The sequence below is a fragment of the Coturnix japonica genome, chromosome 4 (assembly GCF_001577835.2).
Source record: "Coturnix japonica isolate 7356 chromosome 4, Coturnix japonica 2.1, whole genome shotgun sequence".
Taxonomy (NCBI): Eukaryota; Metazoa; Chordata; class Aves; order Galliformes; family Phasianidae; genus Coturnix; species Coturnix japonica.
This window is the reverse complement of record NC_029519.1, coordinates 44,544,480-44,556,370: the sequence shown is the minus strand read 5'-3', so window position 1 is coordinate 44,556,370 and position 11,891 is coordinate 44,544,480. Positions and strand designations below refer to the sequence as shown.

General features: G+C 41.7%; 1 protein-coding gene across 2 annotated transcripts; it reads right to left on the bottom strand.

Annotated features, from left to right (window-relative positions):
* Positions 1-333: 333 nt before the first annotated feature.
* On the bottom strand, positions 334-11,880 carry NUP54 (nucleoporin 54). Of its 2 annotated transcripts, XM_015861493.2 has the most exons (13): positions 11,110-11,880; positions 10,606-10,767; positions 8,344-8,427; positions 8,068-8,214; positions 7,136-7,365; positions 5,232-5,419; positions 4,441-4,637; positions 3,484-3,538; positions 3,062-3,155; positions 2,434-2,541; positions 1,984-2,103; positions 1,431-1,541; positions 334-1,101 (listed from the first exon to the last, which is right to left on the bottom strand). In XM_015861493.2, exons 1-13 carry the CDS (start codon positions 11,159-11,161, stop codon positions 973-975), a joined length of 1,677 nt encoding a protein of 558 aa, XP_015716979.1. In that variant the 5' UTR covers positions 11,162-11,880; the 3' UTR covers positions 334-972. The 2 variants fall into 2 exon arrangements, with proteins under 2 accessions (XP_015716979.1, XP_015716981.1); XM_015861495.2 differs by lacking the exon at positions 10,606-10,767.
* Between the last annotated feature and the right edge of the window lie 11 nt (positions 11,881-11,891).

Below are 11,891 nucleotides of genomic sequence, written 5' to 3'. Positions count from 1 at the left end.
TAAGTGCTTTATGCTGTACAACCTTCTCCTTTGGGGAATAATGTATTTTTGTTTCAGTTATTTTCTGTGACTTGAGGCAACTTGAGGATGGAAAAGGTGGTTCCCGAGTGCCTCTAGTACCACTCTGCAGTACTTGGTACCAGCAGGGATCTAAGGCATGTGACCTCACGTTTTAATTTGGGGACTGAAGCTGCTAAGGAGCGCTGTGGCATCAAACTGAACAACTTATTACATGCAGTGCCTAAAGGAAGTGAAATGCATTAACCTGGATTTGCTGGAAGCTTCCCAGCTTTACTGACACAGCTGAAAAGGAGCCAACATCATGCACAGTTATTACAAAGTCAGACTGAATTTATTATTCTCCAGAAATTCAAATTAAAAAAAAAAAAGCAGAAGACATCATCTAAACACTGTTTTTAGCTGAGGGACAGAAAAGCACTGTGAAATTCACATATGTAAACAGTTGAAAGGAAGGGCAGACCCTGGAAATGCCCAAGAAAACTACCAGCATTACAGAGACCAACATAGTACAGACATTTCTGTAAAGATTCAGATTAGCTCTTTACATGATGTTACTCAGCTGTTTTGACAAAAACATGGAAGTAGCTGAGCTTCTACAAACCAAGTCACAAGTGGAACAATTCCCTCAGCACTGCATTTCTAAGACAATTCTGTTGTAATTAAAGAAAAAAAATGTACAATAGTACATATTGTTTTATAGTAAAACAGTATCTGAACAGATTCAGTTTTCCTTCTTTTTTTTAAAGCGTATACAGCTTTACAAAATATAAACCTTCCAAAGGTCAAATTCAAAAGCTTAGAAGAGGCTTTGCAAGTTCTAAAAAAAATAACAGCCAATACACCATTGCTCCTGAAAGATGCACATTTTATTTTACCTCACCAGTTTTGGCCTTGGAAGGTGAACCATAAACTCGAATAACATTCCATGTGAGCTCAGCAGCATCCCAGGCATCAACTGAAGAAACCTCCTCTCATGGGAATGCTCTCATTCAACTCATGCTCTATCAGTTTGATGTCCTCCAGGTCATCCTTTATAATGCTAATTAGGTGACTCAGGCCTTCTTGCTGCTGCTTCAGATGCTGCAGATAGTTTAAAAATCAGCGTGAGTGTTGTTTAACTTCACAGATTTTGAGTCAGAGTTCTCAAAATAGGCATATCTAGAAGCCTTATTAGCACACTGAAAAAATGCAGCATAATTACTTTGTAAAGAAGAGAAAACAACAACTTTCAGCACTTAAAGCTTAATTCTAGCTTTATAGAACCTTGAGACACTGCAGTTGAGAACAGTAAAAAGGAGTTTATCATTAAACAAAAGCCACAAATTCTAAATACATCTCCCAAATTATTGCCTAGCTGGCTTAAATTATTAAATTTAGAGTATCTCAGCAGTCAACCACGTAATACATACTTGCTTAATTTCCCTTAAGAGGTCTGAATCTATGTAATAACGCTCTTCCGACCTCACTGCTCCAAAATGATTTTGCATTCTGATTTGGGACATGAGCTCATTCAGTCTACCCTGTGAAAAGAGAAAAGAAAGACTTAAATTGAAGCCTACTCATTTATACAGAATCATAGATTCCTTAGAGTTGAAAGGAATCTTTAAAGGTTCTTTACATCTGTCAGAACTCCAGTGTGCATTACTCCAAGGCACCAGGGCAGGAACCTTTACTGCTTATTCCAGTTTTAACTCACTTCTCTTTCTTTCTTTTTTTTTTTTTTTTTTTTTTGTGGAAGACATGCAAAGAGCAAGCAACATTACTACTCTGAAAAAATTAAAAAGATACTTAAATACCTATCCATCATGCAGCAGAAAACACAATGCTCTAATAATACTGCTGAACTTCTCTTCTACAAGCTTTCCACAGTAAATGCACATGCATGGTTTGGAAAACTTATTTGCAGAGGAAAAGCATAGGGTTATTGGTAAAGTTTTGGGCAAATATCTTTCAGCTACTCACCCTGAACTGTGTCGGTGCATTAAGTTCACACTGAATTATATCTAATTGTACACGAAGCTGTTCTTCATCTGCTTGAATGGCATAGCCACTTTTCCTTTGGATCTCTTGTTTTATCAACACCTGCAAAAGAATCCTTTGAGGTTTGTTAGAGAATACTTTACCCATCTCTTTCCCTGCCAGCCCACCCTTCTCTCTGTTCTTCCTCCGGCAACTTGCTCTTGAAATTTATTCTGTCATTCCTTCTGCTTCTCTAAGACTTCACAGTAGCCCCACGGCTTCTGAGTAACCTTTCCCTGACAGCTCTGCACATTAATTCAGTGTACAGGAAGTCAGAATTTCATTTTCAATATTGGCCCTACACAGGTCACACTGGGATCACATTCTCTCTCGGTTTGATTCCTGGCACCTAACTGGTTGTCAGAATGAGTCGCTTAACGATGCCTGTGTTACCTGTAACGTTCTGTGAGAAAGAGCCATCAGTTTCCTTTTGTACTGTGCGATTTTTGCCATAGTTGTAGTCTGGTTTTTCTGCAGCTCACTGATATCTTCTGATATTATCTGCAGAGGGTATAAATTAGTTTGAAGTTGTAGAAGTTTCTGATAACAGAGCACATTAGTCCTAATCTGAAACCAGGAAGTTGCAAACAGTACTCAGTTCAGCAACTGAAGGTCCTTGCAAAAGATGCTTACAGTAAGCTTTTTGCAGGGCTGTTGCTGTTTTGGTTGCTGTTTGTTTTCATATGCAAGTGGGACTTCCAGAAGGCATGAAAAATACATGTATCCGAATTAAGAGCCCAAGTCAATGCAACTTCACTCAGCCATTTTGAGAAATTCAAGTTTGATTTAGACTATAACAACACAGTAAACTTGAGCCTGAGAAAACAAAACCCAAAACATACTTTTGGCCAAATTATACTATTAAGTAATATATTACGGAATAGTGAAATGAAAAAAAGAAGTTATCACAGTCCAATGCATGTGGTTCCACCTTCAGTTTTTAGCATACAGGAGAAACGCTCATTTAGTAACAAATCCTTCAGCAGTAGCAAGTAATCATGATAAAACTAAGAAAACTTACATCTAAGCGAGTTTGATGCTGTTTGGTCATCTGATCTTGGACCTTCAATCTTCTCAACAGTTCTTTGAAACCCACCATGGGCACAGGAATAAGCCTACAAGTAAATAAATATTCAATAGAAGCATGTGTTGTAACAAAGTAATTAAGGATTACAAGAGATCTTGGCTTTTGATAAATTAAGAGTAAAATAAAATAAAGCAAGAGAAAATTCTTCCTGACTCCTCTTTGAGCACCTAGATGGGTAAAGGAATTAGGGCAGGCATTTCTACTTAACCTCATGTCTTCAAATTATATCAAGACTGGACAAAGTTGTCCTACAAAGGGTTTCTTACCAGTTACCTGAAGGACATTACACAATATTCTGCTTTTCTCCCCCCTTTCCAGATACTTTTATAATAGTCAGATAGACTATTAAGACTTACTTGTCAGGATCGGGATTATCAACTTTGGCTTGCTCCCATATAATAGGATCAACACCTTAAACAAAAAAAAAAGAAAAAGCTTTTCAGTAGGGACAGATCTAAATAGATAATGTAGATAATTTACCTTACAGCAGTTACACAGGTAAAATATTAGGAGAAAAACAAACCCCAGGAAGTATGATTAATGATGGCTGTGCAAATTAAGGTTAATCGAACAAAGGTAGCTCTTAAAATCTTGGTCTTGGGCTGTGTGCCTTAGTACTGCAGCAATGAAAGTGCTGCTCATCTCCTTCCTGCAGCTTGGCTGTTCTGCACAAGTTCTTGCAATCCAGGCATAACAACTGCTGTGTTTCAGCGCTGGTCTTAGTGAACATGCCACACAGTACCTGTCATGTACCATGCACTGCTTTCCCTACTCAGTGCAGGGAGTTCACTGTGAATGCCGTACATAACATTTCACACATATGGAGCATATACTAAGATTATCTTAAGCAGCAAGCTAAAAAACAGCTGTTCTTTTAATATCTGTATATAACACAGCTACAGATATGGGCTAAGAGCTTACCTTCCCCTCTCAAACAACCAAAAATAAAAGCCAACAACCAAGGAAGCAAAAAAAGAGCATAATTATTTTGACATATACCTTATTAAAACAAATGCCACCACAAAAGAACCTCCATAAGACAAGTCAAAGTAATTGACAATGGCCAAACCACATACAGTCTGCTGCTGTGTGGCATACTACTAATAAATTAAGTTTCTGCACAACTGATTAGGTTGCAGTTCAACAGCTAAGCCAGCTTGTAATTAGAACAGGTCAGCACATCAGAATGCCTTCAAAACACCTGCAGCTTTACACAGTGTTTTCTGGTGGGCTGACACCCACATTTTCCCAGAGAACCAATAAGCACCTGGCAGAAGCCTGACCGTGCCCCTGAGGAGCTTCAGACCACATACCAGCAGGGGGGTTCTGAAGGAGCTGTTTGACTTGGGCTGGGGAGAGTTCCGTTCTGGCCATGGAGAAGCTGACCCCCAGCTGCTGCAGGGATGACTTTATGTTGGCTTGTTCAAAGTGGGCGTAGAGGGTGGTTGCTGGAACTCTCCTTGAAGTGCCATTGGGTGAACGCTCAACGACATAAATGATCACTTCTGTCCTGAGCAAGACAAACACATACTGTGAGTCAAAGAAACAGCATGCAGAGGCTAACTAAGATGGAGAACAAACCTGAATTGAAGTTACTGCTTTTCCCAGCTGACAATTAACTTCCTTTAGCTAACTGAGATGTCAAGTAGCAGTAAATCTAGGGTTTAACACAGCACAGCAGAAAATAGCCTACAAGCACTGTAAACAGCCTACAAAAGTATGGTACCTCCAGTTTTAACAGCCATACTACACAGTAATACTAGTACTGCATTAAGAATAACACAAAAGCTTTGGTCTTTTAAAAAGCAAGAAATGGTAGGAAAGTAACAAGCAGAAATGTCAGCGTCATTTGAAAAGCCTATTTCCTGAACTGAGCTGAGGATTCTCAGCTGTGCACTCCAGAAAAAAACAAGCAGCACACACAAGAAAGATAACGATCTTAATGCTTTAAGTAAAACAAGAAGAAATGAGACAAAGTTAAACAGATCTAAAAATCAATTAGAGTGGAAGACAGAACCACTACCACTTGGTAAGCAGATTAGGTGCCATCCCTTTTTAATGTGCAACCCTGAAGAAAAAGCCAAACTGTGTCAAGTTCACATACTGGTCATCTGGCATTGTTTTAACACCCTCTACGTTGACAGTAAGGGTCTGGTTTCCTCCCAGAATTTTATGCAGTGATTCTACGAGCTGCTGCTGCTGGCTTCGAATATCTGCTTCTTTTCTGTTGAAGACCAAGACCACCAGGCCATCTTCATCTTTGTTGTTGGGCATTAAACTGTAACCCACAGCCTGCAAATGAACCAACAGAAAAACAGGGATACATTACTCAGCAAAACACATCACGTGGCATGAAGGAGAGGGACTAAACCAAGATAAATCCCTCAACTGGTTCCAAATGCAGGTCACAACATATTTAGAGATGCAAAGGCATAATATCAATCCCCCTACATAAGAACCCTCACAAGGCCACCAGCAGAGTATCAAGTAATAAGTAATACCAAGTTTTACTATGCAAACTATTACTGAGACCACATATACACCACTCCTCCACTCTGTTTAAAAAAAATAAAAATCTCTTTCTGGGATTTCTCTACAAAATTAAATATTTTCAGGCTGGCACAGTGTTTTTGCTTGAATGTGTTGTTTTTATTTTGTCATGGTTGTTCAAATGATAACCTTTATTCCATGCCTTAAAAGCACCCTTTTCTCGGTTAGGTCCTATATGCTTCTCATTCTCATAAAACAGGAATTATGCACAAATGGATTCCTCAGCACCTACGGAACCCTTCTGGCAACGCTTAGCTTCTGTTAGATGCCCGATGCTTACAGAGGTGATAAGCCAAAGGAGCTTATGACGCTTTGCTCCAAAGTTTATGCTAACAACTTAACTGCTTTTTTGTAGGCATCTGCCATGGCCAGCAAACAGCTGATTTCTCAGCATTTCACGTAAGGCACAGGAGCTCACGATGGCACTGCCAATTCTCACATCGCAAGAGTAAATGTAGTATGTGGCAACCCATGCCTAACCTGAAATAAGAACTTACTTCTTTTAGCAAACAGAACTCCAAGATTACTAGTTTTGTATAGCATACTTTATACTTTGCTGTTCTTTGAAAACCCAAACAGCTCTAAAGCTGCTTTAGGTGACAGCTTCCACAAAAGCAGGCTTTCACATGCACCATCACCAAAATGCTCCAGATAACAGCTAAAAAGGTAATTCATGAGAAACCAAATGGTTGTTACGCATACACTGAGTTGATACAAAGATTTTATTAAAATGTCACAGTATGAATACCAAAACTGAGCACTAACCTACATTCAGGTTAGAAAATTTGCCCTTCAAGGGATCGCCTTGGGGAAGGAGAGTATCACCATGCCTGGCCTGACCCAAATCCATGTGTCCAAAGCTTAGCAAGAAAGCTTAGCAAGAAAGTCAGCAGGCACAAGATTTGTGAAGGATTAAGATCTGCAGGCTGATATATTTAAGGCTGATATACAAAGCTGATGCATTCAAGATAGTGTGCACAGACCAGGCTCTTAGCCAGTTTTAATAAAGGAGACAAAAAAATACAACAACCCAAACACCCTGAAGTTCCTAATCCAGATACTGAAAGTTTCCTTCGGATCATTTAAAACAGTTTATATAATACCATAACCTACACAAATGCATGTTAAAATTAATTTCTGGGGATCTGGTCCACACACACTAATCTAAATGCTATCATGGAAGAGATAAGTTTCATAATGACTGAATGTTTCATGAGCCTCATATGCACTTCCTATCTAGAATCTCAGCAATATCTGGACTTTTAGCACCTGTACACCTTCAGACTTCCTTATATTATTAAATGCATTAGAAGTGCAAACATTACCCAGAAAAATGCTCCTTCTTATTGTTCTTTGTGGAAATAAAATTAATTTAACATTCGTGAGATTCTTAGACAAAGAATCAACAAACAGAATAACCGCTTCAGAACTGCTTGTGAGCAAGTGACTAATTCATACCTTAAATCTGCAAAATGGGTTTTCCTGTGTGAACTCCACTGGAGCGATGTTATTGCTGAAGTACCCCTTTCCTGTTCCCCAGAAGGCCTGCAGCTGGTTCCATTTTGCCAAGATGGCATCTCTCTCATCTCCCAAGAGTGTTGGAGCTGAGAGAGCACTGGCAGTATTGATGAGCTGGTTTGACTGGGCAGGTGTCTGAGCAGGCTGGCTGAACAAACCGCCTCCTAACGCTGCATTGGATGGAGAAAAAAATGAACTCCTTCACCAAGAGAACTGGGCTTGAGTGCTAACACATGCTGTCTGCATATTATTGACATCACTTCTTTTCACATTTTCAGAAGCAAAATAAACACACCGAAATGTAAATCAGTGTCAGTGCTTTATGAAAGTGTCCTTTTATACCCAATCTTCATCAGTAAAAGAAGCTTCCATGGGATGAGTTCAGAGACTTATTCTTTCGTATTTAAATGAGACAAATACATTCACTCACAGCATGATCCAGTACCTTGAATGCCTTAATGCAAAAGGTAGCTTTCCTGTTATAAACTCAGTTTATAAACTCAGTTTATAAACTCAGAGCCTGCAGTCATTCATTATCCAACTTAAATTTGTTTAAACTGAACGGTTTCCCTCCTCTTTCTAACAAGGCCATGACTGCTGACATCATTTCTGAACCCACTCTCTACCACCACTAACCCTAAGTGGTAAACACTGTCACCAGAAACTTGTCTGAGCTCATTTAAGAAAAGGGCAAGGGCTGCAAACATAGGTATTTCAAAAGACAAATTTCTCAGAAGCCTCCATGCAGCCTAAGTTCAAGTGTAACAGGCTCCTTTTACGATACACTTCAGTCTCACCACTCCAGCTCCAGTTGCTCTCCTACCCTTCTTCTTTGGCAACCAAAGCATAAATAGAGAGAAGGCTGTACTTACAGGTCTGCTGCTGCTGCTGCTGCTGCTGGGTACCGAAGCCTCCAAAGCCTAACCCAGTTCCCAACCCAGTACCCAAGCCAGTACCAGTTCCTGTCCCAAAACTAGTACCAAATCCAAAGCCTTTGTTCTGGGAAGCACCAAAGAGTCCTGGGAAAATAAGCAAAGAATTATTGAGTACAGAATAAAAGTATATGTGAGCTGTAAAACATTAATTATTATGAAGGGTTAATACTACATTTTATTCTAAAGCAAATACTTTCAGATTTGTGCTCTTACCACTGGTGCCAGTATTGGTGGGAGCAGAGAAACTAAATGCTGGTGCTGCAGTGGTAGTGGTTGTCCCAAATCCTCCAAACGCACCTAACGAACAAAGTTTGCAGGTAAGGCAGGCTGTGTTCTGAGAGTGGCAGCTGTGCACAAGATGACAAGAAACCGCACGCTTCAGTGGGTGTTATGAGATGCAGACAGATGCATTATGTGTTATTTTACAAGCATGTGGTTGACACTGACCATGAGGACCAAGTTCACCGTCCAAGGAAACAGGGGAGAATACATGAACCAGAAAGCCAATACATCCATGATGTGTCAAGAATGCAAACAGAAAAGCAGCAGTAACAAATGCCCTGTTACTTGTGGCAGACACAACTTGCAATAGCATTCCTTAGATTGATTGGAAGTATTCCTAAAAATTAATATCGCTAAGCATTTAATAAGCAATCATGTTTCATGAGCTTTTTTTTGTCATTTATAAAGTCTTAAAGGCAAAAAGAGAAACAATTCTGAGGCCAGGGTGCACACAATCACTGTGCCTACCCAAAAATGCTGTCAGAGCAATGATTTTTCTCACACAAGTAAAATACTGCAAAGTCCTTTTTCCCCAAAACTACTTTTCCCATCATCTGAAAGCTTTCCCAGCAACTCTCACTTTGATGCTCAACTGTTATCCAGAGGAGAACACACTAAACTTAGCAGCTGCCCACAGGTTTCCAGGAAAACCAGCTGCTGGCTAGCAGGGGGAAACCCAAGCACAGGCCCAAGCTCCACCACAGCTCCCAAAAATCTTTGCATTTGTCCTTCGGACCACACCATCTCTTTGCTAATGCACCATCTGACCCAATGTGCAGCATATGGACACCTGAATAGCCCCGTGTTTCAAATCCTCCATGTTTCTGACCGATTTTACACACATTTAAATGAAGATGGACAGTCTAGTATATACAATGTATCAAAACAAAGCAATGCTGCCAGTTCTCATTCACGTGTCAACAGCAAAAAAGAAGCCTGTTCAGACCTACTGCACTTACCGTCTTGTATATACATACAAAATAAAGAGCTCAAATCAAAGCTGATGTGCAGCCACATTTTATTTTAATTCAGCAAACGACACAACTAAATGTAAGAGCTGCTCCCTGAAACTTCCAGGTTTCAGTCCTATCAGCACATAAGCAACCCTAGCAGCAACAGCAGACGACACAATTTTTAGACAGATTTGTGTTCACAGCAATTTAACACCCTTTCTTAGAGAAGGCTCTAAAAGTGCAAACTACTGAACAAAATAATATATCCAAGTTCTCTTGGATTAGTTACAATTCAGCTCAAGAAATACAGTCCAGTAGCACTCATACCCAGTTAAAAACCAAACCAGATCCCTTGAGCTCACAAAACAGGTAGGAGTATTCTAACACAGGGAGTGATGATGCCGTGGAATGAATATAACTCCTATACGAGCAGCGGCAACAAGAACCAAGGGAGAATTCCATTCAGGAAAAAGTGTGAGAAATCCATATAGTTGAGCAATTTTGTTTTAACAAAATGGGACAGACTTAGCTGGAAATTTATCAGCTGGTTACTCAGAACTGATGAGCCTACATGGGGCTACAAAGGGTTTTCTCAACAAGCAGTCAGCACACACCATGCTGGACAAAACCCCCCCAGGGAATTACTTTGCTGGGACATGCTCCACGTCAAGAGGCAGAACAGTTTTAGGAATGGAGGTAAAAGTGAGAGCTGTTCATTTTATTGCTGATCGTATAAAATTTGTTTCTCCACGGAAACAACTGAAGTGCAGCACATTCATGGCAACCAACAGAAGGCCGATGAGGAGACATGGGGAGGATGAAAACCATGACTGCAGCAGTCCAAGAATGTCACGTGAGGAAATGAGGCATTAGGGACCAGCTCTGCAACAGTTCTGATGGCCCAGACCTAAAGGCAGAACCAATGTTTCAGTTCTGCTGTGTGATTGAGACTCGATTTTGGATGGGATAAGGCTAGCAGGTTACTGTGATTCATCTCCAGTTCAGTGTCTAATCAGCCATGTGGTCATTTTTCCTTATCAGCTACTTCTGGAGAATTTAGTAGGCAAAAATAAAAACCCTTATAATTGCACGGCTCTATAACTCATTCCACTACAGAGCTTTTGCCTCCAGTCTTCACTGTATATAAAGGAAGTTCAGCACAGATTCTGAGTCAGGAACGCAATTCTTGGACCTCTGCTATTCACATTTATTACAGAACAAGTATATGTGTAATATCTACCTGCACTTGCCAGACTGTTACCAAAATTGAATGGCGGAGTTGAGGTAGTAGAAACACCGAAATTCCCAATATTAAAATTCACTGCGGGATTAGCAGCTAATCCGAAACCCCCAAAATTAAACCCACCGGCGGTGGAGTTTGTGGTTTCAAGCCCACCAAATCCTGACAAGCATGAAGCAGAAAGAGAGCAAGGCGGCGTTAGTTCTGCAGAAAGGTAGGTTCGGAAGTAACAGCTGACATACCGTTTTGGCACTAAAGACGAGGCAGGCATAGTTAATAACGAGAGTAAGGCATTAACTGGCACCAAGCACGAAACGCTTAGCAGCTAAAAGCAAGGTTTAACCCCGTTCTCCCCACGTTGCTATTGGGATGGCGTTCCTGAGCCGTATGGCACAGTAAGCCCAGTGTCGCCCTGCAGCCCGCCGGCGGGGCTGGCTCCAGCCGCACTCACAGCCGGCCCTTCACGGCTCTCCCTCCATCCCCACGCGGAGGCCCCGCACTCACCGCTAGGGTTGGAGGCCCCGGCGCCCGCCGCCGCCCCGAAGTTGAAGGCCATGAGGGGCCGCAGCGGCGGGAGGCGTGCCCGCAGCCCGCACCGCCAGGAAACAACGGGTGGTGCTTCCGGCCCCGTCACTACGGCGCTTCCAGACGGGGCGGGCCGCCATGCTCCGCCTGCGCCATAACGCGCCGCCAGGCGGTCCAGCACAGATACTGCGGGACGGGGGGCGGGCGGAGGGTGACGGAGAGACCGGCCTGCTGTAATGACCGCCCTGCTGTAGGCCTTTCGCCATCGGAAGCGCTAACGTTCTCTTAGAACTTTCTCGCCTGTTTACCGAGAGAAGCTCAGACAGGGCTTGGTAATGTGGAGCCTAAGTAACGGTGAGCATCGTTAGCCAGCCCAGTTAGAATAAAACTTGAACGAGGCACCCACAAGGCAAAAAAAACCCAACGAAGCAAACCAATGGAGAAAAACAAACAGGATAAACCCCGCTATACCTCTGTGTGGAAGAAAATGATACATTTTAAAACGTGTGTCACTGTCTACATCTAATGGAAACGCGTCTCAATTAGAATGCTCCATCAGTGGGAAAAGTCCCACTGCTGGGACTGGTTTTCATAAAGCAGCTTCCACTTGGCGAGGAAAAAATGCTGAGAGCTTTTCCAGGCCTTGCACGTACCTCAGGCTGGAGGTGTGTTTTGATCCCAAACAACAAATGTCACCAACAAACCCGTGTGTACAAAACGCACACTGCTGGTAGCTGAGATACCACCAGTGAGCAAAAGCA

What these genes read in the sequence shown, in the direction of transcription:
- NUP54 (XM_015861493.2), bottom strand. Translation starts at nt 11,161, where the DNA reads ATGGCCTTCAACTTCGGGGCGGCGGCGGGCGCCGGGGCCTCCAACCCT. An exon ending in CGGGGCCTCCAACCCTAGCG is followed by an intron (nt 10,768 to 11,109) that starts GTGAGTGCGGGG and finishes CATGCTTGTCAG; the next exon opens with GATTTGGTGGGCTTGAAACC. An exon ending in TTTCTCACAGAACGTTACAG is followed by an intron (nt 2,104 to 2,433) that starts GTAACACAGGCA and finishes ATTCTTTTGCAG; the next exon opens with GTGTTGATAAAACAAGAGAT.